The 23,519-nt window shown below is 43.6% G+C and overlaps 2 protein-coding genes and 1 long non-coding RNA gene across 13 annotated transcripts in view; 2 read left to right on the forward strand and 1 right to left on the reverse strand.

The window, feature by feature from the left end:
- Positions 1 to 16,935, reverse strand: glmna (glomulin, FKBP associated protein a). 10 transcript variants are annotated; one of them, XM_034137318.1, is made up of 19 exons: positions 16,853 to 16,935; positions 16,441 to 16,538; positions 15,704 to 15,829; positions 15,499 to 15,612; positions 15,189 to 15,297; positions 13,087 to 13,375; positions 12,915 to 13,014; positions 11,724 to 11,905; positions 5,475 to 5,528; positions 4,321 to 4,351; positions 3,993 to 4,082; positions 3,869 to 3,910; positions 2,605 to 2,678; positions 2,439 to 2,523; positions 2,204 to 2,313; positions 1,424 to 1,487; positions 1,174 to 1,309; positions 429 to 499; positions 1 to 346 (listed from the first exon to the last, which is right to left on the reverse strand). In XM_034137318.1, exons 2-19 carry the CDS (start codon positions 16,477 to 16,479, stop codon positions 257 to 259), a joined length of 1,806 nt encoding a protein of 601 aa, XP_033993209.1. In that variant the 5' UTR covers positions 16,480 to 16,538; positions 16,853 to 16,935; the 3' UTR covers positions 1 to 256. The 10 variants fall into 10 exon arrangements, 3 of the variants coding, with proteins under 3 accessions (XP_033993209.1, XP_033993210.1, XP_033993208.1); XR_004556528.1 differs by lacking the exons at positions 1 to 346; positions 429 to 499; positions 1,174 to 1,309; ... (7 more) ...; positions 16,441 to 16,538; positions 16,853 to 16,935 and adding an exon at positions 8,678 to 10,710 and having other exon boundaries at positions 2,239 to 2,313; XR_004556526.1 differs by lacking the exons at positions 1 to 346; positions 429 to 499; positions 1,174 to 1,309; ... (9 more) ...; positions 16,441 to 16,538; positions 16,853 to 16,935 and adding exons at positions 5,808 to 8,268; positions 8,469 to 8,666 and having other exon boundaries at positions 2,632 to 2,678.
- LOC117488436 lies at positions 14,414 to 15,685 on the forward strand. The gene is made up of 3 exons (XR_004556530.1): positions 14,414 to 14,456; positions 15,199 to 15,295; positions 15,562 to 15,685. It is a non-coding gene; the product is annotated as an uncharacterized LOC117488436 (long non-coding RNA).
- The window catches only part of rpap2 (RNA polymerase II associated protein 2), a 16,603-nt gene continuing 10,005 nt past the window's right edge, over positions 16,922 to 23,519 (forward strand). For both annotated transcript variants that reach the window (XM_034137320.1, XM_034137321.1), the window contains exons 1-8: positions 16,922 to 17,056; positions 17,692 to 17,737; positions 17,958 to 18,072; positions 20,979 to 21,077; positions 21,167 to 21,232; positions 21,326 to 21,414; positions 21,505 to 21,540; positions 21,917 to 22,940. In XM_034137320.1, the coding sequence (XP_033993211.1) occupies positions 17,002 to 17,056; positions 17,692 to 17,737; positions 17,958 to 18,072; positions 20,979 to 21,077; positions 21,167 to 21,232; positions 21,326 to 21,414; positions 21,505 to 21,540; positions 21,917 to 22,940 (1,530 nt within the window). In that variant the 5' untranslated portion in view covers positions 16,922 to 17,001. The remainder of the gene's footprint in view (positions 17,057 to 17,691; positions 17,738 to 17,957; positions 18,073 to 20,978; positions 21,078 to 21,166; positions 21,233 to 21,325; positions 21,415 to 21,504; positions 21,541 to 21,916; positions 22,941 to 23,519) is intronic.

The following is a 23,519-nucleotide window of genomic DNA, read 5'->3' on the forward strand; positions in this document are numbered from 1 at the left end:
CTTGTTTAACTCGTGTGTACAAGAGTTTGAACATTTATTACAGAAGCAATACAAATGTTCCATCATTTGAATCTTTGTATAAACACAATGCAACTTTTAAAGCACCTGCTGAAATACCAAAAGAAAAAGACATACTCGAAAATAATGTTTTACAGACTTATGTTGCTTTTCTTAAACAGAATACATCAACAGAACATTGAAGGCTTTGTGTTGGCTCGTCCCTGAGACGATGAGGAACAGAACTCGTTGGCTCGGCTTAAAGATTTTCCTTCACCTCGGTGAGCTCCTCTATCCGCACCAACACACTCTCGATCATGTCGAAGGTGTGCAGGGCCGAGTGCAGAGCCTGGGGGAACACATTCAAATTCAATCAGTACATTTCTATCAGCACAGTATGAAAACAATCAAGATTTGTATGAATCACTGACCTGGATCTGAGACTCTGAGGTCATGTTGGGCAGCTTCTCTTTGCCAACGGACACAGAAAGCATGGACTCCGCTGCGGAGACATAAACATGTATATTAAATACTTTATAACATTTTCACAGGCTTCTGTATAAAAAGGTGTTATTCTGCAAAAGCTTTTGATTGGATGATAAATGTGAAACTGAATTAGTCGTGCAGTAATGACGGATTTTTGACGGAAGTTAGCATCGCAAGGGCTCCCTCAAAAAAGCTAATGGGACTTTCCAAAGGATTTCTGAATACAGCAGGAAATAAGCTCTGTGGCAACCACATGTTTGTGATACTGAGATGTTCAGCAGCTTCATCTTCACATATTTACACCAGTTTAGGATTTTTGAAGCGTAATTGCCAGAAGTAAAAGGCTAACGTTAGGCTATAAGCTAACTACATCACCACCGCTAAGCTAAAGGCTAATGTTTGGCTTGTTGGGGTTTAGCAGTTTACTTAGCTACTTTTTAGCAACAGCTGTTCTTAAGACACGTAAAAGCTTCAGACATTCACCAGCGGGGTATTTACTGATCCATTGTCAAAAAGTTTAGGTTATAAAGTTAAATCTCTTCAGTTTGTGTTAACCACAGAACTCATTTTACGCATCTACCCACAAACTGTTTTTGAGACGAAGGAACCATAAGTGCTAAAATGTAACTAATTTCTCTTTTTAGGACTCATTCCTGCACCTCTCTAAAGACATAAGTGTGTTGGTCTGACCTTTGACCTTGCCCCTCTTGGTCGCCAGGGTGTCGTGGAGCTCCCTCTCGTAGTGAGCTCTCGACATGTTTACTCCAACACGCAGCGGCTTCAGGAACGTATCTTCTATCTTATACAGCTCCGTCCAGATCCCCGTCTGCAAGAGCAGCAGCGGAAACATACGATGAGTTTAATTCACTGATGCACCATGGGAATCAGAAACAAGAATGGAAAATCATCCGACTAGCATTCACTCAGGTACAACCCTCACCTGGTTCTCTGTCACTTTGTCTCTGATGACGAGGTAACGCAGCAGGTTCAGAGACTCCATGATTCTGTTTAAAACAACACACAATCAGGTTCACCCACTCACTTTTGTATGAACATAATCATGTAATAATGACAGGGTAGCACTACAACAGCATATAAAGGTCAAGGAAGGGTCCAAGTATTGGCCTGCATCAAGCAAAGAAAACAACTAAGGAGATTGCTGAAACTAATAACATCGGGTTAAGAACTCTCCAACGCATTATTAAAACCTTGAAGGATAGTGGTGAACCATCATCTTCGAGAAGAGAGGCGGATTAAGTGATGTGTTGTAAATTCACAACCCCTCCCCACTGCTGGCTACATAAAAAACTGTTCACCTATAGATGGCCCTGATACAGTGTTACATGTGACAGTTCAGAGAGTCATTTGTTATCCTATACTTCAATTAGTGTCACTCTAAACTAAACTTTCATATTTTATTCATTTGACAATGGGGACAAAAGTACATTTGAGTCCATGTAAAACTGATGTACTCATGCCTGGAAGCACACTAATGCTTGATAGAATAAATAATTGTTAACATTGGCTTTATCTATAAAAACATACTTTACTGATTAATAAAGCAATACACAATAACCTCAAATCATACAGTCAGGAGAAAAAAGCTCACTGACTATTTTCTTAATTGTGTAGTTGCTATGAACTCTCGCCCTAATGCATGCTGGGAAATGTTCCAATGAGTTGGGGCATATAAAATGGATGCAGTGTTGAGTGTGCTGACCTGTCCAGGTACTGCAGCAGGTCGGTCTCCGGCCCGTCGGGCAGAACCAGAACCTTCCTCAGCAGAGGCAGCAGCTGCACCCCCTCAAACCACGAGTTACTGTTCCCCGGCTGAGGAGGGAGGGAGGAAGGGAGGAAGGAAGGAAGGAAGGAAGGAAGGAAGGAAGGATGCTTTGTATAAGACATTTTGAACTACAGTACACAACCATCATTTAGCTCTTAGTTCAGCATCAGACCTGCAGCGCAGCGTCGATCTGATTCTTGATGTTTTTGATGACGTAGCCTTCCACTCCTGAGTGACTGCTGGTTTTCAGCATGTACCTGAAACACAGGTAGAGTTAGAGTCAGTCTGCTGGAGGGTGGGACAGGAGGAGATATTTATGGAAGACAAGTGGAACTTACTGGAAAAAGTTGTACTTGGCTTCAGTGTTGAGCTTATCGATGCTCAGCTGCAGCACCTTCAGACCTCTGGTTCTCTGTGGACACAGAAGGAAATATTAAAAGAATATCTATTATAGAAAAATCCTCTAGAGAATAATAGATACAAATGAAGTGGGACCTAATTTAAAAGCTAAGCCATCGCTAAAGGGACATTTCAAATCAAATCAATGTGTCTTAGATTGTCTTAGTGTGAGTTGCAGAGTGTTAGACTTATCACCGTAGAGTTGCCTTACCCCCCCTCAAAGAAGAAACTCAGCATGTGGCGCTCAGAGCACCCAAAAGATTTTTTGAAAAACGTAATAGCAATGTCTCTTTTCAGAAATGTTGACCCAGTTACTGAAGATAATCTACAGAGCTTGTTGAGAACAGTTTCATACTGTATGACTTTGTAGATGAAAGCATGCCACACCCCCAGAGGCTCTCCTGAGCTCACTGGAGCTAGCTGATGTACAGTCAGCAGAGGGGAACACCATGTACATTAACCTTTATCGCTAAATAAATATTTTAAAAGAAAGCATGCGAGATGGGGGATGACTCTCCGAGTGCCCTTCTAGTTACATGTGAAATAGCATTTTGATTCAAATTCACATGGAAAAGGCACATTTCACGTGTGAATTATAAACAATGGGCGAAAGGGTTTACAAAAGTTTACACCTCATCCCGGTGCAGATGCATGCTACCGTCTTCCTGGTGGTAAGGTCAACAAGAAGGTCGTTCCCTAAATGAAACCGCCCAAATCAAAGTCTGTGGATTATCTTAAGTATCCGGGTCATCATTTCTAAAAGTGCCATACAATCTCGATAGATGAAAAACATTACAGTTAGGAGGAGAAATATATGTTTTTGATTTTAGGGTGAACTGTCCCTTGAAGTCCATTATCTATCTAGAATCAGAATCAAGCTTATTGCCAGGTACGTTTACACATACAAGGAATTTGATGTGGTGTCTGGTGGTGCAAACATAAACAATCTAAGAGAATAAGTTGCAATAGTAGGTAAAAAATATAGGTCATAAAATAAGTATTTTTAAGAAACTATTTAGCATTAAAAAATAACAAAGTTTTTACACCAAATTTAAATATACAAAGAACCTTAAAAGCTTAACAACTAAAACACATAGGACAATGAATATATGGCAAACTACAGTATATTATATTGAATTATATATATTACACCTAATGTAGCCTTTGCACACAATTGCTAAATCTGCTAATGCGAAGACTTACCAAATCATGCCTCGTACATAACGTCATCACCTTCACCAAGTTCTGGAAACAAACGGGGAAATCAATCAGTGAGCATCATAACGCTGTGAGGGTCCCAGCAGAGCAACAGCTGATCATGAATCACCTGAGGGACGGTGAGGAAGCTTCTGATCTCCAGCAGGTCTGCAGGCAGGCTGCCGTCCTCCACCCGCACCAGGCTCTTCTCATACAGCTCCTGAGATGGAGATCACACAGCATTTAGGTTGGACTGTGGAAGCTTAGTAATAAGAATGGATATCTTAAGATCCAGTTCTCTAGAACAGCTGGACGAGTATCAGAACATTTTCATCCTTTTTTCTCTTGAAGCTACAAATCACCTGGGTTATATTTGAACAGTAACCACAATACAAATCTTGAGCATGTTGCAAAAAACAAACAAATAATCTTTAAATGTATGTTTCAGTTGAACTCACCAGTCCTTTCTGAATCCTGGACTCCTCAGTTCTGTCAATAAAACAAGTTATGAGGGGATCAGCTCGTAAACACAGCACACACCAAACATTAACCTGAAGAAGTTTGCATTTCTGCAATAGAATAGTGGTTATGCTGTGGAAGCACCCTAATTATTTGATCATGACTTTGTTTTTGATCAATCTCCTTCACATGGCTTTGTTTGGCTTGATGTACATTTTTGACAAAGTACATCCTCATTTATGATACGTTGTTTTATGAAAGCCAACTATCATGCACACTGCCAGCTAGTGATGTGTCGGTCGCAAACGAGCCGGCTCAAAGAGCCGGCTCTTTTAAGTGAACGACGGGAGCCGGCTCGCGCCCGCGAACGAGCCGTTTTTTTGTTTTTGTTATTTGTTGTTAAGTAATACAAGACAGAATGATATGATGATCTCCGCGCTACAGCTGCTCCGTGCATGCATGCAGTGACATGTAATATCCAAGGATTAGAGACGGTTGGATGCTGCTGTACTGAGCATTGCAATACATTTATTTTCACTATGTTATTTATTTATGATTATCCTTGGGCTCAGCAAAGATTTGATGTCAGCTGTTGCTGTCTTTTCTTCTATAGTTAATACTGAAATAGAGCCCTGCTGTTTTGTTAGGGCTTTTTCTTTAAATATAATTTTAAAATGTCGATACAGTAGCCCCTTTTTTTAAATGTCTATGCTTAAGTTTTTATAGGTGTTGCTATCTGCTTTGTGTAGCGTGGTTCTACAAGCAAGTCAGTGCATTCATTGGGTGGTATCAGAGAGATACAAGGGTCTGTAAATGCAATGAAAACAATTGGCCACAGCAAATAATTGATATTAAACATGTCATTTTTACTTTTGAATGCTTCAGTACAAAGGATGTATTGAATAATTTAAGTGATATGTGTACACATATAAATCATTAGTCAAAACAGGGCTACATTTGATTGAATTATAAAAGGTATAATATGTGGTAAACTGAAGAGCTGTTTGGGAGCCGAAAGAGCCGGCTCTTCTTGGTGAGCCGAGCCAAATGATCCGGCTCACCAAGAAGAGCCGGAATTCCCATCACTACTGCCAGCGGTGCAGTAGAACTGAGCTAATGCTAATGAAATGATATTGTGTCTGTGTGTACTCACCTGGACAACAGCAGGCAGACGTGCTCCATGTTACACCGGAGAGCAAACACAGGACTGTGAACACAGAGGGTCAGGAGGGTTAACAATGCATCTTCATTCAGGATATTATTTTAAAAGGGTTCTGTTATTTTAACCTGGACCCTATTTTCTTATGTCGTGGTATTTAAGAGGTGTAACAGGACAGGGCAGATAAAGAGAAAAGTGGTAGTGCAGCAATCACGACAGAGGCAGTGTTCAAATCCAAAAAGAGGCTTTATTGCTAACAAACTCAAAAATACCTTTAACTAAACAAACGCTAACGTAGCCGGGCCGCTAACCGACTTACCAGCTTACAAAAATGTTTCCTCACGCTGGGAGCCTCCTGCTCCCTCCATGTGCCACACACAACTGAGCAACTCTGTGTGCTTTGTCTCCCTTGAGGGAGTGATTAGCACCAGGTGTGAGGTCTCCACACCTGGTCCCAATACTGCTAATTGGCAGCGGGTGGAGCCACCTATTGGGAATGTAGGTGCCTCCCACTACTCTGCCTCTCAGTCCCTTACACACCCCCCCCTTCAGTTCTGGCCTAGGAGAGGTGACCATGGTCCACAGGGCATCTCTACGGGACAGGGCATCTGCATTCCCATGCTTGGCTCCGGCTCTGTGGATGATAGAGAAGTTAAACTCCTGTAGTGAGACAAACCACCTTCCTACTTTAGCGTTTGTGTCTTTTTTATTTGCCATCCAGATCAGTGGGGCATGATCAGTTACCAGAGTGAAGTGACGTCCCAAGAGGTAATACCGGAGGCGCTCAAGCGCCCATTTTATTGCTAGGCCTTCTTTCTCCACAGTAGCATACACTTGTTCCCTTGTGTTCAGCTTCCGGCTGATGTACATGACGGGGTGTTCCTCACCGTGAACCTCCTGGGATAGTACTGCTCCTATGCCCACCTCTGACGCATCCGTCTGCACAATCATCCCCCGGCTGAAGTCTGGGGTCACCAACACCGGCCGTGCGCAGAGAGCCCTCTTAAGTTCCTCAAAGGCGTGTTCAGCCTCTCCTGTCCACTTGACCATTAGCGGCTGTGAGTCTCTGGTCAGGTCTGTAAGGGGAGAGGCTACTGTGGAGAAGTTTGGGATGAAACGGCAATAATAGGACGTCAGACCCAAGAATGTTTTCACCCGTTTCTTTGTTGACGGCCGTGGCCAGTCCTGGATCGCCTGAACCTTCCTTTCTTGTGGTCTAACGTTGCCCCGCCCAATGGTGAAGCCCAGGTATTCGGCTTCCTCTAGTCCAAGCTTGCATTTTCTTGGATTAGCTGTCAAGCCCGCCCTGCGGAGAGATTCCAGCACTGCTGCAAGCCTTATGAGATGGCTATCCCATGAGTCACTGTGGATAACAACGTCATCCAAATAGGCAGCTGCATACTCACGATGTGGCCTCAGAACCTTGTCCATCAGTCTCTGGAACGTGGCTGGTGCTCCATGAAGCCCGAAGGGAAGCACAGTGTACTGGTACAGCCCTGTGGGGGTGGCGAAGGCCGTCTTCTCTCTTGAGGCAGCTTCAAGTAGGACCTGCCAATACCCTTTCGTCAAGTCCAGAGTGCTGATATACCTGGCTTCCCCAAGCCGATCAATTAGCTCATCTATCCTGGGCATAGGATACGCATCAAACTTGGAGATTTCATTCAATTTTCTGAAATCATTACAAAACCTGTTGGTTTTGTCTGGCTTAGGAACCAGAACGACAGGGCTGGTCCACTCACTGTGAGGTTCTTCAATCACCCCCATAGCCAGCATTTTCTGCACTTCTTGCTCAATGGCCGCCCGTCTTGCCTCCGGCACCCGGTAGGGTCGCATCTTTACCTTTTGGCCCGGCTCTGTGTGGATTTGATGTTCCACCATCGTTGTGCGTCCAGGTCGTAGTGAGAACACATCCAAACTCTGCTGAACCAGTTCCTTGGTTTGCTGTAACTGAGCTTTGGATAGCCCTGGACCGTATTCAACTTCGGCCACCTCATGGTCTGGAGAAGGGGATACAAATAGGGAACAAGAACACAGCAGTGCCTCTCGGGCATACCATTTCTTTAACAGGTTAACATGGTATATTTGGGATGGTTTGCGACGGCCAGGTTGGCGTACCTTGTAGTTGACTGGTCCCACCTTCTCTGTCACTTCATAGGGACCTTGCCACGATGCCAGGAATCTGTGTTCTGTGGTGGGGACCAGGAGAAGCACTTTATCCCCGGGCAGGAACTCACGTGGTTGGGCACCTCTGTTATACACTTTCCTCTGGGCTTCTTGGGCTTGAGCCATGTGCTCTCTGACCATGGGCCAAACATCTTTCATATGCGTCTGCATCGTCTCTACATGCTCAATCAGGCTCCGATGGGGGCTTGGTTGCTCCTCCCAGGCTTCCTTCGCGATGTCGAGAAGTCCTCTGGGCTGTCGGCCATACAGCAGCTCGAAGGGGGAGAAACCGGTTGAAGCCTGTGGAACTTCCCTGATTGAAAACAGGACATAGGGCAGAAGCTGGTCCCAGTTACGACCATCCTTGTCAACAACCTTCTTTAACATGGATTTCAACGTCTTGTTAAAGCGTTCTACCAATCCGTCTGTCTGCGGATGGTAGACAGATGTACGAAGCTGCTTTACCTTGAAGAGCCTGCAGAGATCCTTCATTATCTTGGACATGAAGGGAGTGCCTTGGTCTGTTAGCATCTCTTTAGGAATCCCAACTCGACTGAACAGGTGAAGCAGCTCCCGTGCAATCACTCTCGTTGTCATGTTCCTCAAGGGAATGGCCTCCGGGTACCTGGTTGCATAGTCAAGGATCACAAGAATATACTGATGTCCCCTGGCAGACTTCACCAGCGGCCCCACTAAGTCCATGGCAATGCGAGAAAACGGTACATCGATTATCGGTAGAGGTATTAGGGGACTTTTAAAGTGTGGCTTGGGACTCATCTTTTGACATTCAACACAGGTGCGACAATAATCCTCTATAGCCCTTACCACCCCTGGCCAGTGGAACCGGCTCCCAATCCGCTGCCTTGTCTTCTCAACCCCTAGGTGGGCCCCTAGGACATGGCTGTGAGCCAGATGCAACACTGTGGACACATATTGTTTTGGGACAACCAACAAGTCTCTTCGCTGACCTTCAACCTCTTTAGCATAGTATAACAGATTATTTTTTATTAGGAAATGAGGACATGTAAGCTCACCCACTCCTGGAACTGGTTTTCCCTCTATTTCCGTAACATTGCTGCGTGCATGCAACAGATTGGGGTCTTCCATCTGGGCGGTCCCGAACTGGCCCTTCAAACTTGGAAGCAATGAGACTTCCCCCTCCTCATGACCTGTGCTTAGGTCTCCAGGGAAAGCAACAAAAGGGTTATCATTTGCCTCGTCTGCACTGGAAGATTGGTTGCCTCTCTGCTCCTCCGGCACAGCACACACAACGTTGGGGAACTGCTGAGGAGAAGTACCCTGGGTGGCAGTTTGTCCTCCCTCTCGTTTTCCTTTGGCACGCTTGTGCTTTTTGGGACTCACCTCCTTCTGGTGCCGCAGGCGCTTGTATAGTGGGCAGTCTCGCCCCACCAAGACTGGGACTGGTAGGGAAGGAACCACCCCCACTTTCATCTCACAGCTGCCTTTAACTGTGGTAAGGTGGATGAGGCAAGTGGGGTATAATTTAGTGTCCCCATGGACACAGGAGACGGGCACAGTCTCTTCAGATGGCAAATGGTCGAGGAGGTGGGGTTGAATGAGGGTTACCACACTTCCTGAGTCCACTAGCGCCTCTGCATCTTTTCCATTTACTTTGACTGGTATCATTTGAGCCAGGGAGCTTTCCTGTACCCAGCAAGAGTCAAGAAGGTGGCAGGGCCTTGCACCAGATGAGTTGGCGGTCGGCATTAGCTCATCCTTCCCTGGGCAGTCCCGGGCAATATGGCCTGTCTCCCCACACTGGTAGCAACGCGGTTGGCCCTCTGGCAGGTAGGACTGTCGTCGCCTTACCTCTTCTGGTTCCCATCGCGGTTCTCGTGCCCGTCTAGTCCGTGATGCTTCCCCACTGACTTTCCGGCCCCACTCGGTGTCTGGTCGTGTGGACTTAAGCAGGTCCGCTGTGACCACGTGGCTCTCCACTACGTTAACCAACTCATCCAGACCGGCTGGATTCTGCTGGCTTGTCATTTTCTTGATCTCATAGGGCAGAGACCGAATATATTTGTCCATCATTATCCTCTCTAAAACACTTAACTTTTCGGGGTTGCATGTCAGCCAGGCTCTGGTTACCCGGCCTAGGTCATACATCTGGGCCCTGGCTGACAACTCTGGCTTGTATTTCCATTCATGGAACCGCTGGGCTCTTGCTGCTAAGCTGTAGCCATACCTCGCCAGGATTTCCTTCTTCAAGACGACGTAATCCTTTGCTTGGTCCGGAGGGAGGTCGAAGTAAGCTTGCTGTGCCGGGCCCAGGAGGAACGGTCCAACCAGATCAGCCCAGGAGTCCCTTGGCCAGCCCTCTCTTTCAGCTGTGCGCTCAAAGGCCGTTAAGTAGGCCTCTATCTCATCACTCTCTGTCATTTTGGGGATGAATCGACCTGGGTTAGGCTGCATGGTTGCTTCCCTCTGGACAGGAGAGGCTGCTGTAAGGCATTTTTGGACCTCCATGTGGAGAAGTGCATTCTGTTTCTGCTGCTCCTGTATCATCTGCCGTTGCAGAGTCTGCTGCTCAGTAGAAATACGCACCAACTCCTTTAGTACATCCTCCATCTTGAAAACGTAAAAAAAAAAATTGTTCTGACTGCAACACCACCAATAGAGTCTTTATGCCCGCATTCTCCACCAGTGTAACAGGACAGGGCAGATAAAGAGAAAAGTGGTAGTGCAGCAATCACGACAGAGGCAGTGTTCAAATCCAAAAAGAGGCTTTATTGCTAACAAACTCAAAAATACCTTTAACTAAACAAAGGCTAACGTAGCCGGGCCGCTAACCGACTTACCAGCTTACAAAAATGTTTCCTCACGCTGGGAGCCTCCTGCTCCCTCCATGTGCCACACACAACTGAGCAACTCTGTGTGCTTTGTCTCCCTTGAGGGAGTGATTAGCACCAGGTGTGAGGTCTCCACACCTGGTCCCAATACTGCTAATTGGCAGCGGGTGGAGCCACCTATTGGGAATGTAGGTGCCTCCCACTACTCTGCCTCTCAGTCCCTTACAGAGGCTTTGCTGAGTTAGGTCCAGTATAGAGTGAAAGCCATGTGATGGCTCAGGAGAACATGTGCACCGTCAATTTAATCATTTCTTTAACAATATAAGTTTCACACAAGTTACACTGTCATTGTTTCATGTCACTTGTGGGCCAATGACAACTGTGGAATATGAGTGAGAGTTAAAGAGGGGGATATATCCAGTCTCTGATAGTGTTACGTTATTATGAGAGTGCTCTCATACTTCTTTGAATCTGAAATTGTATATATTTATATAAATATATATATAAATATAAATGTGTGTGTGTGTATGTGTCCGCATCTGTAGCCTGTTATTGTCTCATTATACCGCACTGTGAATAAAGTAAATATATAAGTGTTCATGAACACATCTGTCCATCAGACAGAGGGCTGCTGTGCCTCCTGTCATCATTAATGGACGTCTCTTTAAAATGACCGCTCAGAGGAGAGGAGTTCTCATTTCTCTAACCGCCTGCTGCTTCCCCTCCTCTTTCCTCGGCTCCCCTCCTCGACTCCTCCGCTCGCATCTCCTGTGGGCGGGACTAAGACACGAGGATAGGAGTCGAGGAGGGGAATGAGTGAAATGAGAAAGGGCCTAGGTGTTGTCAGAGTTTGTTGTTGAAGCGTAGCTGAGTTTTATCCAAAAGATTTGTCCTGGCTAAATATTGATCCGATTCTGACAATGTGGTTGCAACGCAAGATTTCAGAACGAGCGAGACTTGGTTAGAAACAGACTGCATCAAGTTGAAAGCTAAAGCAAACGTTTTATTTCTCACAAATACAGATATTCTGTATATAATCTGTCTATCTGAGCCTGTCAGAGGCAAGGACCTATTTAAATAACTGTTGTCACCATAAGACACTTGGACATAAAAAACTGAAGGGAAATGGGGTCCAGGTTGAAAGTCCCCCTTATATTAGGTGTTTAAGCTGTACAAAGGACCGTCAGTACTGTCCAGTGTTCATATCTACCCACTCCTACAGTGCCTCAGAGCCCTGACCTCTATGGCAGCAGATATTGCTCTCTGGTACCTGAAGACACTGGGGAAAGCGTCAGCCGCCAGGTGATGGACGAACAGCAGGTGGGCCAGGCAGGCCAGAGACTCTTTGGGGTACCGCACCTCCTCCTCCAGGAAGCCCGGGACCTGCCTCCTCCTCAGCAGGGGCTGGAACACCAGGCTGGGGAGGGACTCGCCCACAGCACTCAGGCTGCTCTGTAACACACACACACACACACACACACACACACACACACACACACACACACACACACACACACACACACACACACACACACACACACACAACACACACACACCACACACACAACACACACCACACACACACACACACACACACACACACACACACCACACACACACACACACACACACACACACCACACACACACACACACACACATCACACACACACACACACACACACACACACACACACACACAACATCACACACACACACACACACACACACCACACACTACACACACACACACACACACACACACACACACACACACACACACACACACACACACACACACACACACACACAACACACACACACACACACACCACAACAAACCATCTGGCAGTGTCGACCAACCAAATGTGAGTGCTGTATCTACTGATCAGCATGTCGCTGTGTCATTGGGCAGGACACCTCACCCCAAACTGCTGCTGTGGGTATTGTCCACAGTCTTGATGTATTACATGTCTAATATATGTAATATGTGATGTAAGGCGCTTTGAGCACTTGTAAAAGTGCTCAAATAAATGCCATGAATTATTAGAATTATTAGTATATATATATTTCAAATGGATGGTTGTTTACAAATGAGTTTTTTTGGTTGATGTTTGGATCCTCCCTATAACCAAAAATAAACCGCTGTAGACAAAGAGGAGCTTGTCTGCTAAATAAAAATAAATAAAACATATGCTATAAAATAAACCTCCAATCCAACAAAGTAAATAATAAGGTAGAACATACATTTAAAAATCATATAAATCTAGAACATTTAAAATATCAATATTGTATTAGTGCAGACAGATTCTAAAGTAAATGAGTGTGGAGTAAAAACATCTCTTTCATTGCCGTATTGCTGTAGAAACTCCCCCGATCAGCAGGACCCATCCCAACCTTTATACTCCAGTCACTGCTCAGCATGCGCTTTTCACACAATATTAGTGATTTCATTTCCGTACCAAAATGTCTGTGGCGAAGTCCCTGAGGGGGGACTCTGGCAGAGTGTCGGGGTCTTTGAGCTGCGCCTCCAGCAGAGTGTGACTCAGCGTCTTCATACAGCTGCAGACAGGAAGACAGAGTTCAGCATGCTGCAGAGATTTAATAAGCAATCATCTAAAACTTCCCACTCACAACTTCAGCAGTTCTGTCCTCAGCTCGTCCTCCTTGTCCCGGCCCAGCTCCCACCCCACCCTGTCTGTTCTCTGGATGTTCCCCTCTCTGTTCTGGAGGTTCTGCCTGGCCTCCTGGACAAAGGGCTTGACGAAGTCTGTGATATCATTGCAGCAGCGACACAGGGAGAACACGTCGTCCTCCTCCTGCTCCTTGGTGTGAGGCAGAGGCAGTTTGGCCAGCTGGTCCAGCACAGAGCACAGAGTCATGCCCAGAGACGAGGCCTTCCGGCTGCCCAGGCACAGCAGCACTGAGAGGGAGACACGGAGGAGAGGTGATGCATCTGAGTCCACATGTGGAGCAAGTACATTCAGAACATAGTTCTAGTAAATCTGCAACAGAAAGTGGACTAATGCATCCTGGGAAGATGAAACGCCAAATATTTGGATTATTTATTACAACACATTTTTCATGCAAAAATTGCAGTAAATGCTTTAACCTGTTAAGCCTGTTTTCCAGGTCTCAGGCTCGAAAATGACATTCTGCTTCCTATCAGGCCACTCATTGGGCAAATAGAAAGGCTAGATCTTCATGGCAACACACAGCATGTAGCAATTAAACATGACCTGTTAAGCCCCAAGCCTGTTTTCCAGGTCTCAGGCTCGAAAATGACATTCCCAGAACAAATGACTATATCTTCACTTCTAAAAGGGGTAAATTAATCATCTTTTTTCTCAAAGCAAGGTATCTGTGAGTTGGATGTAGAAAAGTCAGAATCAATATAGATTTTTTTATTTTAAAGTAAATTCAGATTGAACATAGTAAAAAAACGTAAATTATAGTGTCCGTCCAAAAATAAAACATTACTTATAGTGAAAACCACCCTTGAATGATGGGATGGTAGACTAAAAGCTTTAGGAATCCAAACTATAACATATAATAAGTACCCTGTATCAAGATTGATGCAAAACAAGTGAAATTTGACCTTTTTAGAGGTTTAGAAAAAACCCCACTTCTGGGGTCATTTGGGTGGATTTTCCATATCTCTGGAACCCATCGGTCGATTTTGATGATTGACATCTCTTTTTAACCGTCAGAGTGGGGAAGTTCCTAAATCCACCTACACGTTACCAAATAAGGAGTGAGAGTGATGCGTAGCCAGAATACCCAAAACAGGAAGCTGTCATACACTCTGGTTGCTATCATAGCAGCTAATATGAAAACTCAGTTTTTGACATAAAAATTGAATGATGGATTATCAGTAATCATTTCAAAGTGACACAGACACATTGGATTAACCTTCAGCCGCGTTTTTCTCGTTTTAATGCCATTGAACCTTTATATATACAGTCTATGCATTGAACACAACTTTTGATCAGAAACAGCAACAGGTAAGACATTTCTCCCGTTTTTGCTCCATAAAGTTCTGTGTTGTGATGTCTGTGTTTGCTTCCCATGTCGCGAGTTCTGGTCGCTCAGTGATGATACTAATACCTCTAGAATCTGTGGAATCTCAGCTTGCTAGCTAATATATTGTTTGTGCAGATCCGATAAGTAATAAAGTATTTATATACCTAGAGTTCTGTGCTAAGTGCGATAGCATTTTTTCGCTCAGGGCTAATTTAGACGCTTCTTGTGAGACTTTTGTTTTGTTTCGGTAAAAATGGTTCGTATCGTCAGTTAGCTGAGTTTCTTCCCGTTAAGTGAGTATGACACATTCATAGTTTATTAAATGTTAAGAAGCCCTGAGACACAGTTTTGTGAAATAAAAGCTTAACAGAATATTTCATGCTTCTCTCCGCTCTGTATCACAATAAAGTGAATATCTTTGGATTTTGACAACATGTACTTGGAGTTTTAAAAACCGGGTTTTTATATATTTGATAAATATATGTAATAAATTCCTCTTTTATTATCATAGACATACATAAAAAATATATATAAAAATATATATATCATTTAAATTTGACTCTCCTTTTTTTCACTGGCAACTAACAAAGTAGTCCACAGTTTTGCTCGCCGGTTCCCATGTCCCCACAGAATGAGCTTTTCGGCCCCATAAGTAATACATAACCCATAATTAATCATCTTCAGCAGCAGCCCTGACAGTACAGATGTGTTACCTCTTTGCAGAGGCTTCAGCAGCAGGTGGAGGCTCTCTGCTATGGCCACGGGGTCGTCCTGCTCCAGCTGCTCCAGCAGGCCAATCAGAAGCTCTTTGGGTCTGCAGGTCTGAAAACAAAACAAACACTAGTCCATAGTGCAATTTTGATATAAATTCAATTATTTCTGCAGCCCTCTGTAACATTGTTTTAAAAGTGCTATATCAATGAAAATCGTACCTACTAGTACGCATCTACACTTTGCTAGTTTGGATAGTGGATCTTATCAAATTATAACTTGTGTTTTATCCTATATATTTTATGAACAGACCTGTAGCAGGTGGTTGAAAATGGCTAGGCATTGAGAGAGCTTCTCGCTGTCTTTGTTCATCAGAACCTGGATCAGAGGAGGCAGCAGGTTCCAGCCCATACACCTCACTATCTCCTGCAGAGAGGGGGACAAGAGGAGTGTTAATGCAGTGTGCAACACACACGTGAACAAGTCTAAGTGCTGGAACAGGGCTCAGCTTCAGTACCTGGTTCTTCTCATCCAGGACAATGCTGAGGACCTGGGCGCTGTCTCCCTCCTCGATGCAGGTCCTTCCAGAAATGGTGAATACGTCATGGTCCTCTGAGGTGTAGCTGTCATCAGGGAGGGCTTGCTGTATTAAAGGAAGACAGGTGAAGGATTAAAAAACAAACATGTAAAGAGTTTTATTGTAGGACATGATAATAAATTCATTTTATATGTTCAAAATGCTTGTTTCCAACTGCTCAATGGGACAATTTCCTGCTTTTATTTGATTGTAGAGTGAATACATTTGAGGTAGGATGGGCAGTACAGCACTAATATATCAATATTGTGCCATAGGACGAGATATCATCTTAGATTTCTGATATTGTCATATTGCATCATTTCTTACCTGGTTTTTAAAAATACATTATAGTAGAGATGTCATTTTCTGAACTTACTAGACTGTATGTTTATTTGCCTTTACCAACCCATTACATCCACATAAGTAAGTAAGTAAAACTTTATTTATATAGCACCCTTCTCAACACGAATGTACAAAGTGCTTTACAGTACATAACTCATTATAATTCATCAAAAATGTCATAGTGTATTTTTTGAAAGCACCACAGTCCACTCTACAATATAGATATTGAAGTTATCCATAGTCCATGCAAAATATGTAAATATTTCGTTGGAGAACCCAGACATGAATAGTTGTAAAGTGTGTATGCATGTCAGAAGGTGGGTGTGGTGACTCACACATCTCTGGACCACATCACTGAGCTGCTCCAGAGCCATCCTCTCTGTCTTCAGGTTATCTTCACACAGAAACTCCTCCAACACAAACAGGATGCTTCCTGTCAAAAATAATGCACAACATAGAATAATCAAGTAGAAATCTCTCCTAATCTAAGTGCATACTCCCACAGCTGCATGTGCAAACATTTTGATTGTGATTTGTTAAAGTCAGATAAACAACGTGCCTGCTGTAAACATAGAAGTCTAAAAGAGAATGAATGCTACTGAATACATCTGAATTAGCCTAGCCTTTAGGCATTACAACGTGTTATTGTGCTAGCCTAGCTATACAAACACAGTTAAAACACCACTCCCTGTTTCCGAATATAAAAGTGAAAAACGGAACAAAATGAACAGAAATGTAGAACCCCACCTTAGCACACTACATGTCCAAACAGCCCGGTGACAATACCAAGCTAACGCTACCGGATTAAAGCGCGAACGGCTGAATTGTCCGTTAGGCTTGCCGTAGAAGGAACTACGTCATATGTCAGAGTTCAAGCTGTAGCAAACAAGAACAACATGGAGACGGAGGAGAGGAGAAGGAGCGAAGGCTCTGCTAAAACTACTAAAAATGGTAGGTTTTCACTAATAATATGTTCTTACTTATCCATATCAGGCTTTCCGAATATGTGTGTATCCTGGCATGTGTCAGAAAGAGTTAAAATATGTATACATGTGTAGTTCTCAATGACTGGAACACAGTAGGAACAAGTTCAACAGGCCTTTAGTGTTTTCATCAGTGGTGGAAAGTAACTGAATGCATTTACTCAAGCACTGTACTTAAGTACACAATTAGGGTACGGGTATTTTCTATCCGTGCCACTTCTACTGCACTATCATTCAAAGGGAAATATTTTGATTTGACTTCACTACATTTATTTTGCAGCTTAAGTTACTAATCTGATGTTTACATATAAAAAACAATAATATACATAAAAAGTATATTTAAAAATAAAAGAGTCAATGCAAATTGTTTTAGTATTTATTTATGTAAACACTTTTTAAAGTTCTAGTCTAAAGCGTGAAAATGTGCTGCAGTTCATTTTCCTGATCATACTTATATACTTTGACTTAAGTTCTGATCTCAATTGAGTACTCTTACTTGTAATGGAGTGTGTTTACAGTGTATTATTAGTACTTCTACCTAAGTAGAGGATCTGAACACTTTTTCAATCTCTGATTTGAATAATGTAATCGTGTTGCTGGCAGGGCGGAAAGGCGTCAAAACAATGGCTGCTGAAGAAGAAGCAAGAAGGTGAGAAATAACATATTTTCATTTGAAGTCCCTGTTTGGAGGATGCCAGATAGAGTTGAACTTATTGTTCCTAGAGAGTGTACCTTCTCAGACACTTATCTTTAAGACTGTACTTTGATTGTTTTCCCTACCTCCACTAACCTCTTTTACAGCCAAAATGTTAGTGAAACATGTCTTTAGTAAAAGCACTTCCTCTAACGTGTGAACTGTCCTCTGTCAGGAGAGAGTTGGTGAAGGACAAGTTAAGGCAACAGTATGATCTGGAGAAGAGAGCCCTGAAGATAGTAGAGCGTCTCCTGGAGGACAACGTGGCGGAAGACTTCCTAGTTGACTGTGTAAGTATCAACTGAGTTCACTTTTGTACTAAATCAACAGAAACTCCAGCACACAGCTCACCCCTTAATATTCTAGCGTTAGTGAGACATCTACCGGACATTGCCCAAGCTTTGAACAGTATTCCCTGCCATGTCATGTGATGTTTCTTCCTGACATCACCCTGCTCCTATGACTCTTAGACCCCATTTACACGGGAACGTTTGCATTTACGCACCGTATGCGTTTTCAAAAAAGTCTTCAGTTCACACGCATTCGATTCATTTAACGTGTCTGTTCACACGAGACCGCTGGAAATGCTGGAAACGCTGTAGTACATATGCCGGGCCTGTAAATAGCGCTGCTGCCGCCACAAAATACACCAAAAGCAGCGAAGAAGACCCCGGAGCATGGTTGCCATGGTTGCCCTTCTGTTTATTCTCCAAGGTGGACGGCGTGTGCTCCTGCTGTAAATCTCTCCGGTAGTCCACCAGCAGATGAAAAACACCCACCTCTCCGCCTCTTCCAGGGACGAGGGAACCATGCCGCAGAGTTTCCGTTAACATTTTTTTTCGCCGGTCAACATGTCCGTTAAAGTTTAAATCTTCCGGACAAAATTAGAAAAGTGCCGGTCAGAGGTCTTCTTTGTTATTTATTGAGCTTTAAAACAAATTGATAACGACTATATAATAATATAAGAATAATAAACGGAGCCTCTCTTTTCCTCCCCCTCTTCTGACAGCCCAGCAGCTGATCTCTGAGCAGGAGACGTGGGGAGAGGGAGGCGGGGCTATTTCATCGTTATCAGAAAATGATCGTATAGAGGCGTACACACAGAGCCGTTTGGCCTCCCAGAGCGTTCCGTTTGCAGATCTAATCAACCTTGGGACCCGTTAACGTTTGCGGGGTCCGTTCCTATCGTTTTGTTACGGCCTCGTGTAAACGAAAGGGCTATACGCAAGAGAAACTATGCGGATACAACCCGTATCGTCCTCGTGTAAACGGGGTCTTGTATCACTGCACATCCACTTGAATGTTGATCTTTTCATTTTCTTTTGACATGGATTTCCATCCGGATGAAATGGGCCTTTTCCTTTGTTGATTATGACATTTCTTCTGTCAAAAAATATGGGTCTGTCAACATTTTAAAATATGAACTATGTTGATATCATTAAAAGTGAGGCTTAAACAATTGTGACATTAAAGATAATAGTGCATTGATATAACATTTTAAATGTAATCTCCTCTCAGCTTTGAGGTTTTCTTCCGATAGTGAAGTAGTTAATTTTTTTTCTGATTAAATGCTATCTTTTAGCCAAAGCCTTTATTATGATACATTACATTACATTACATTACATTACATGTCACTTGTTAGACGCTTTTATCCAAAGCGACTTACATACTCAATACTGTGGGCAATCCCCACAGGAGCAATTTGGGGTGAAGTGTCTCAGGGACACAACGACATGCTGACTGCAGTGGGGTTTGAACCTGTGACCCCCTGATCCCAACACCAACGCACAACCCACTGCACCACACGCCTCCCACCATGATACATATGATACATGACTTGCAGCATATAGTTAGGGTTCTGATTTGGTACATGGTTCAAGCTCTACCAGGTTAACTACTGGGAAACTGTCATAAGAGATTACACATGTGGGATTTATTTTGAATGTGTAGTAAGTTATCAACATTAGGAGAAATCTGGCTAAAGACACATATGAGCTATTAATGTCAAGGGGTTTTATAAATTGAAGTGAAATTCAAATAAACATAGTATTGTTGTGTATAAGGGCTGACAACCAAAAGATGAATTGACTTGGATGGACTCAGCAGGGATAACATTCAGATTTGAAATGAATACAGAATGTCTGAGACCCATACTGCTATATCATTCATTATATTTTTGAATTATCACCTGGTGCCTGAATTGTTTTATTTATTTACATAAATAAAGACATTTCAACCATCAATCTGGTGAATGTTAATGCTCTAAAAATGTCCAAACCCATCACTTCATGCTAAAAGGAAACCTAGGCCCTCGGTTAAGACTGATTTTGTATTTGTTTTATGTATTATATTTTGTTAGTCTACTGTTTATGTCATTTTCACTGTCAAATACTGATGAGAGGCGCTTTCACACCGCAGTACTTTTCCCACTTTAGTTCCGAAATGTTGCGTTCACACCAAAAAAATCCGGAACAAAAATGAGTTAATGAGAACCTTTTTACCCCCTTTTCCGTCCCTGCTAGAGAGCAGGGACTTTCGTGGGAGAAAAAGGTTCCTATTTCTGATTGGCTGGGCGGAATGCAAACCACGCCCCGTAAAACTCCCAAAAAGTTTTGTGAAGCCGCCATTTTATTATCCTCGCATTAGCATTATTAGCATTAGCATTAGCCCAGCGCACAAACGCAGAGAGACTAACTTATGGCAACACAAAAGAAAACATGGGAGAGGTGGAGAGGTGGAGATGAGGAGGTGTCGGCGTTCTGGCGATTTACTCGGAAGGCTTCAGTAGAAGCTGATGCGACTCCCAGCAGCTTCTACTGAAGCCAGTCCCCAACTCCGGGGACTCCGGGTGGCAGTATACGCCGTGAAGTGGTTTGTGGCCTGCCAGTAAACCCAAAGCAGAAGAAGAAGAAGTGACGTCAGCGGCTTCATTTGCCTAATCCTCCCCCAGGGACTTATTCCTGTGTGAACGCGATCAGTACTTAGTTCATGAGAACTAAAGAGTTCTCATGGACTAAGTTCTGATGAACCTTTGTGGGAAAAGTACTGCGGTGTGAAAGCGCCTCTTGTTTTGCTCTCTCAGTGACAGGCATTCATTACAAATCAATATGTCTGAAGTGGTGAAAGCAGTGGATTTTCTCTTTTTTGTATTGTTTTAAATAGTCATATTTGTTTTTATTGTCTCCTTTCTTCACAGGCAAAGTTCATAACTCCTACTAATTACAAAGATGTTGTAGAGGAGAGGTTCATCGCTAAAATGTGTGCTTATCCAATATGTTCGATTAAACTGGGCAAGGTAAGAGCCTTTCACATCAGTCTTTACAATCCCACGAGCATTAAACGTCATTGTGTCTCGTCTTCCAAACTGACTCTGCTCATTTATAGATCCCAACTCAAAGGTATCAAATATCGACAAAGACCAATAAGGTGTACGACATCACAGAGCGCAAGGTAAGGGCTGCTTCATGGATTCAATATTTAAACATTTCTTTTGAAAGGAACTGTTAAGAAAATGTTCTTTTTGCATCCCTCTCTTGTGATCAGTGTTATTGCAGTAACTTCTGCTACAAAGCCTCCAAAGAGTTTGAGCTACAGATATCCACTTCACCTCTGTGGCTCAGGCCGCATGAGACGTAAGTGTACTCTTCTTATTAATGGATGATTCATTATAATAATAACCTTGTACATACTAAAACATCATTACTGTTTTTCATCACTGACAGTCCTCCAGAAATTCAATTGATGAAGAAAGGAGATGGGTATGTATTTTATTAAATATACTATAGAAACAACTTATATTACATATTTCTTAAGGTGTATAATCCCACATCTTTCAAACAATGTTTAGACCTAAACAATTCTGTCATTTTATTACTATTAATATATTATATTAAGTATTTGATTTGATTTAAGCTGAGCAAATGTTTGCAGCAGCCAAACAATGTCAGGAAAACCCATATTGACAAAAAATGCAATATTATGCATTTTTTGTTTTTACATGAAAATATTTGAAAAATAAACATATCTCAATAGTTTAGAGCAGATTCGACTAACTAATAGACACATTTTACGTTTTGTTTCATTTTCTAAATGTAATATAAGTCTAATAATTCATTCTTACCCATGTCTGTCCAGCGGGAGATCTGGTGAGGAGGTGAGGCTGAAGGTAGAGCGTCTGACAGAGGAAGACATCGAAAATGCTGCTCCCCCCGAGGAGCCCCTCAGCTCTGAGCAGGGTCCTGCAGATGGCCTCCCCCACAGTGAGAGCAGCGACACCGAACAGGAGCAGGACTTTGTCTCCAGCGTGGTGTCCCATAGGCTGGGACCCAGGGTGCACTGGGGCGACCTGCCTAAACGCACAGATGAAGACCAGGAAGAAGATCAAGAGAAGGAGAGGAGAAAGAAACAGGAGGGGAAAATAAAACAGGAATCACGAACAGAAGTTGAAACTGATGGTAAAAAACAGCCGTCATCTTTACACACAGACAGACCTAATGTAGAGCAGGCACCAGAGGAAGTAGCCAGTGTGGAAGAGGCTATAGCTAAGCTGAATTTATACAACTTATCTGAGACTCACGCTGCTCCTCCACCTGTTCACTCAACAACAAAAGCACAACACACAAATCTTTTTGCTTCTCTACCTTGTGAAGACTCAAACAGCTCAACAGAAGGCAAACACCTCCCTTTTTCCACCCTGATCAACAGTAATCAGGATGATACAGCATCGAGCATCCAGCCAGGCCTCAACATCACCCAGGTGGGGATGAGCAAGAGAGGTGCTGCCGGGCTTCGAGACCTCTTTAAAAACCACGCTGCTGCCCAACCCGACTCCATCAGGCTCAACCTGCTGGAGAGCCTGAGGAGAACGCTGAAGGAGTGGGGCACCGAGGAGACGCTGAGGTTCCTGTACGGCGCTGACCACTCGCACAGCTCAACTTTCCATGGTGTAAAAGAAGTAGAAGAGGATAAAGAGGAGGAGCTGGACGAAGACGACCTTGAGGATGAGGATGATGATGGGGGGCAGGAGAGACCGTCTGCTGCCGCTCCAGACTACCAGGCGCTGAGGCAGGAGACCCAGCAGGCGGAGATCAGAGTCAGGGAGTTCTATAAAGGCAGCCGGACTCTACCTGAGAAGAAGGAGGAGCAGCAAGGAAACGAGGTGAGGGAAGGAGAGAGGAGGGGTGTTAATGAAGGGCGTTGTTGTGAGAGTCAGTGGCCACATGAAGGCACTGTATGAAACATCTTTGATACTGAAATCACTATGTAACACTTGCGCTTCTATTGGCTAGAGCAGGGCTTCCCTAACTTTTCAGCCCGCGACCCCCAAAATAACTGTGCCAGAGACTGGCGACCCCCCGCCACGTGAATTGTCAACGGGGGGAGACATTCTACAGATGGCCAGTCCGCCCCTGAAAAATGTCTATGCACACGTTATTATTAATAATAGTACAAATATCAGTGTTTCCCCTACATCGACATACAAACCCCACAGATCCTCAACTCCGGTGTGTCTCACTCTAAGGCGAGACACGGCAGGCAAAAACATCGTTTTTCATATTTTGTGCTATTTTGATTCCATAACATGTTTTCTTTCAGGCTTTTGGTAGGAAAATGTACAAAATACACATTTAAAAAAACTTTCACAGAGAAGATGACAACAATTGTCACTTGCACGAAGCAATGTTAGACAAAAAACAAATGATCCCAAACACGAAATACCTTCACGGAGTGCGTCGAG

The sequence above is a fragment of the Trematomus bernacchii genome, unplaced genomic scaffold (assembly GCF_902827165.1).
Source record: "Trematomus bernacchii unplaced genomic scaffold, fTreBer1.1, whole genome shotgun sequence".
Lineage (NCBI taxonomy): Eukaryota > Metazoa > Chordata > Actinopteri > Perciformes > Nototheniidae > Trematomus > Trematomus bernacchii.

Bases quoted from the DNA above. Each gene is read 5' to 3' on its own strand.
- glmna (XM_034137317.1), bottom strand. From the start codon at position 8,420: ATGAGTCCCAAGCCACACTTTAAAAGTCCCCTAATACCTCTACCGATA. The intron at 6,115-6,224 runs GTAACTGATCAT...TATCATCCACAG, and splicing joins TGGGACGTCACTTCACTCTG to AGCCGGAGCCAAGCATGGGA.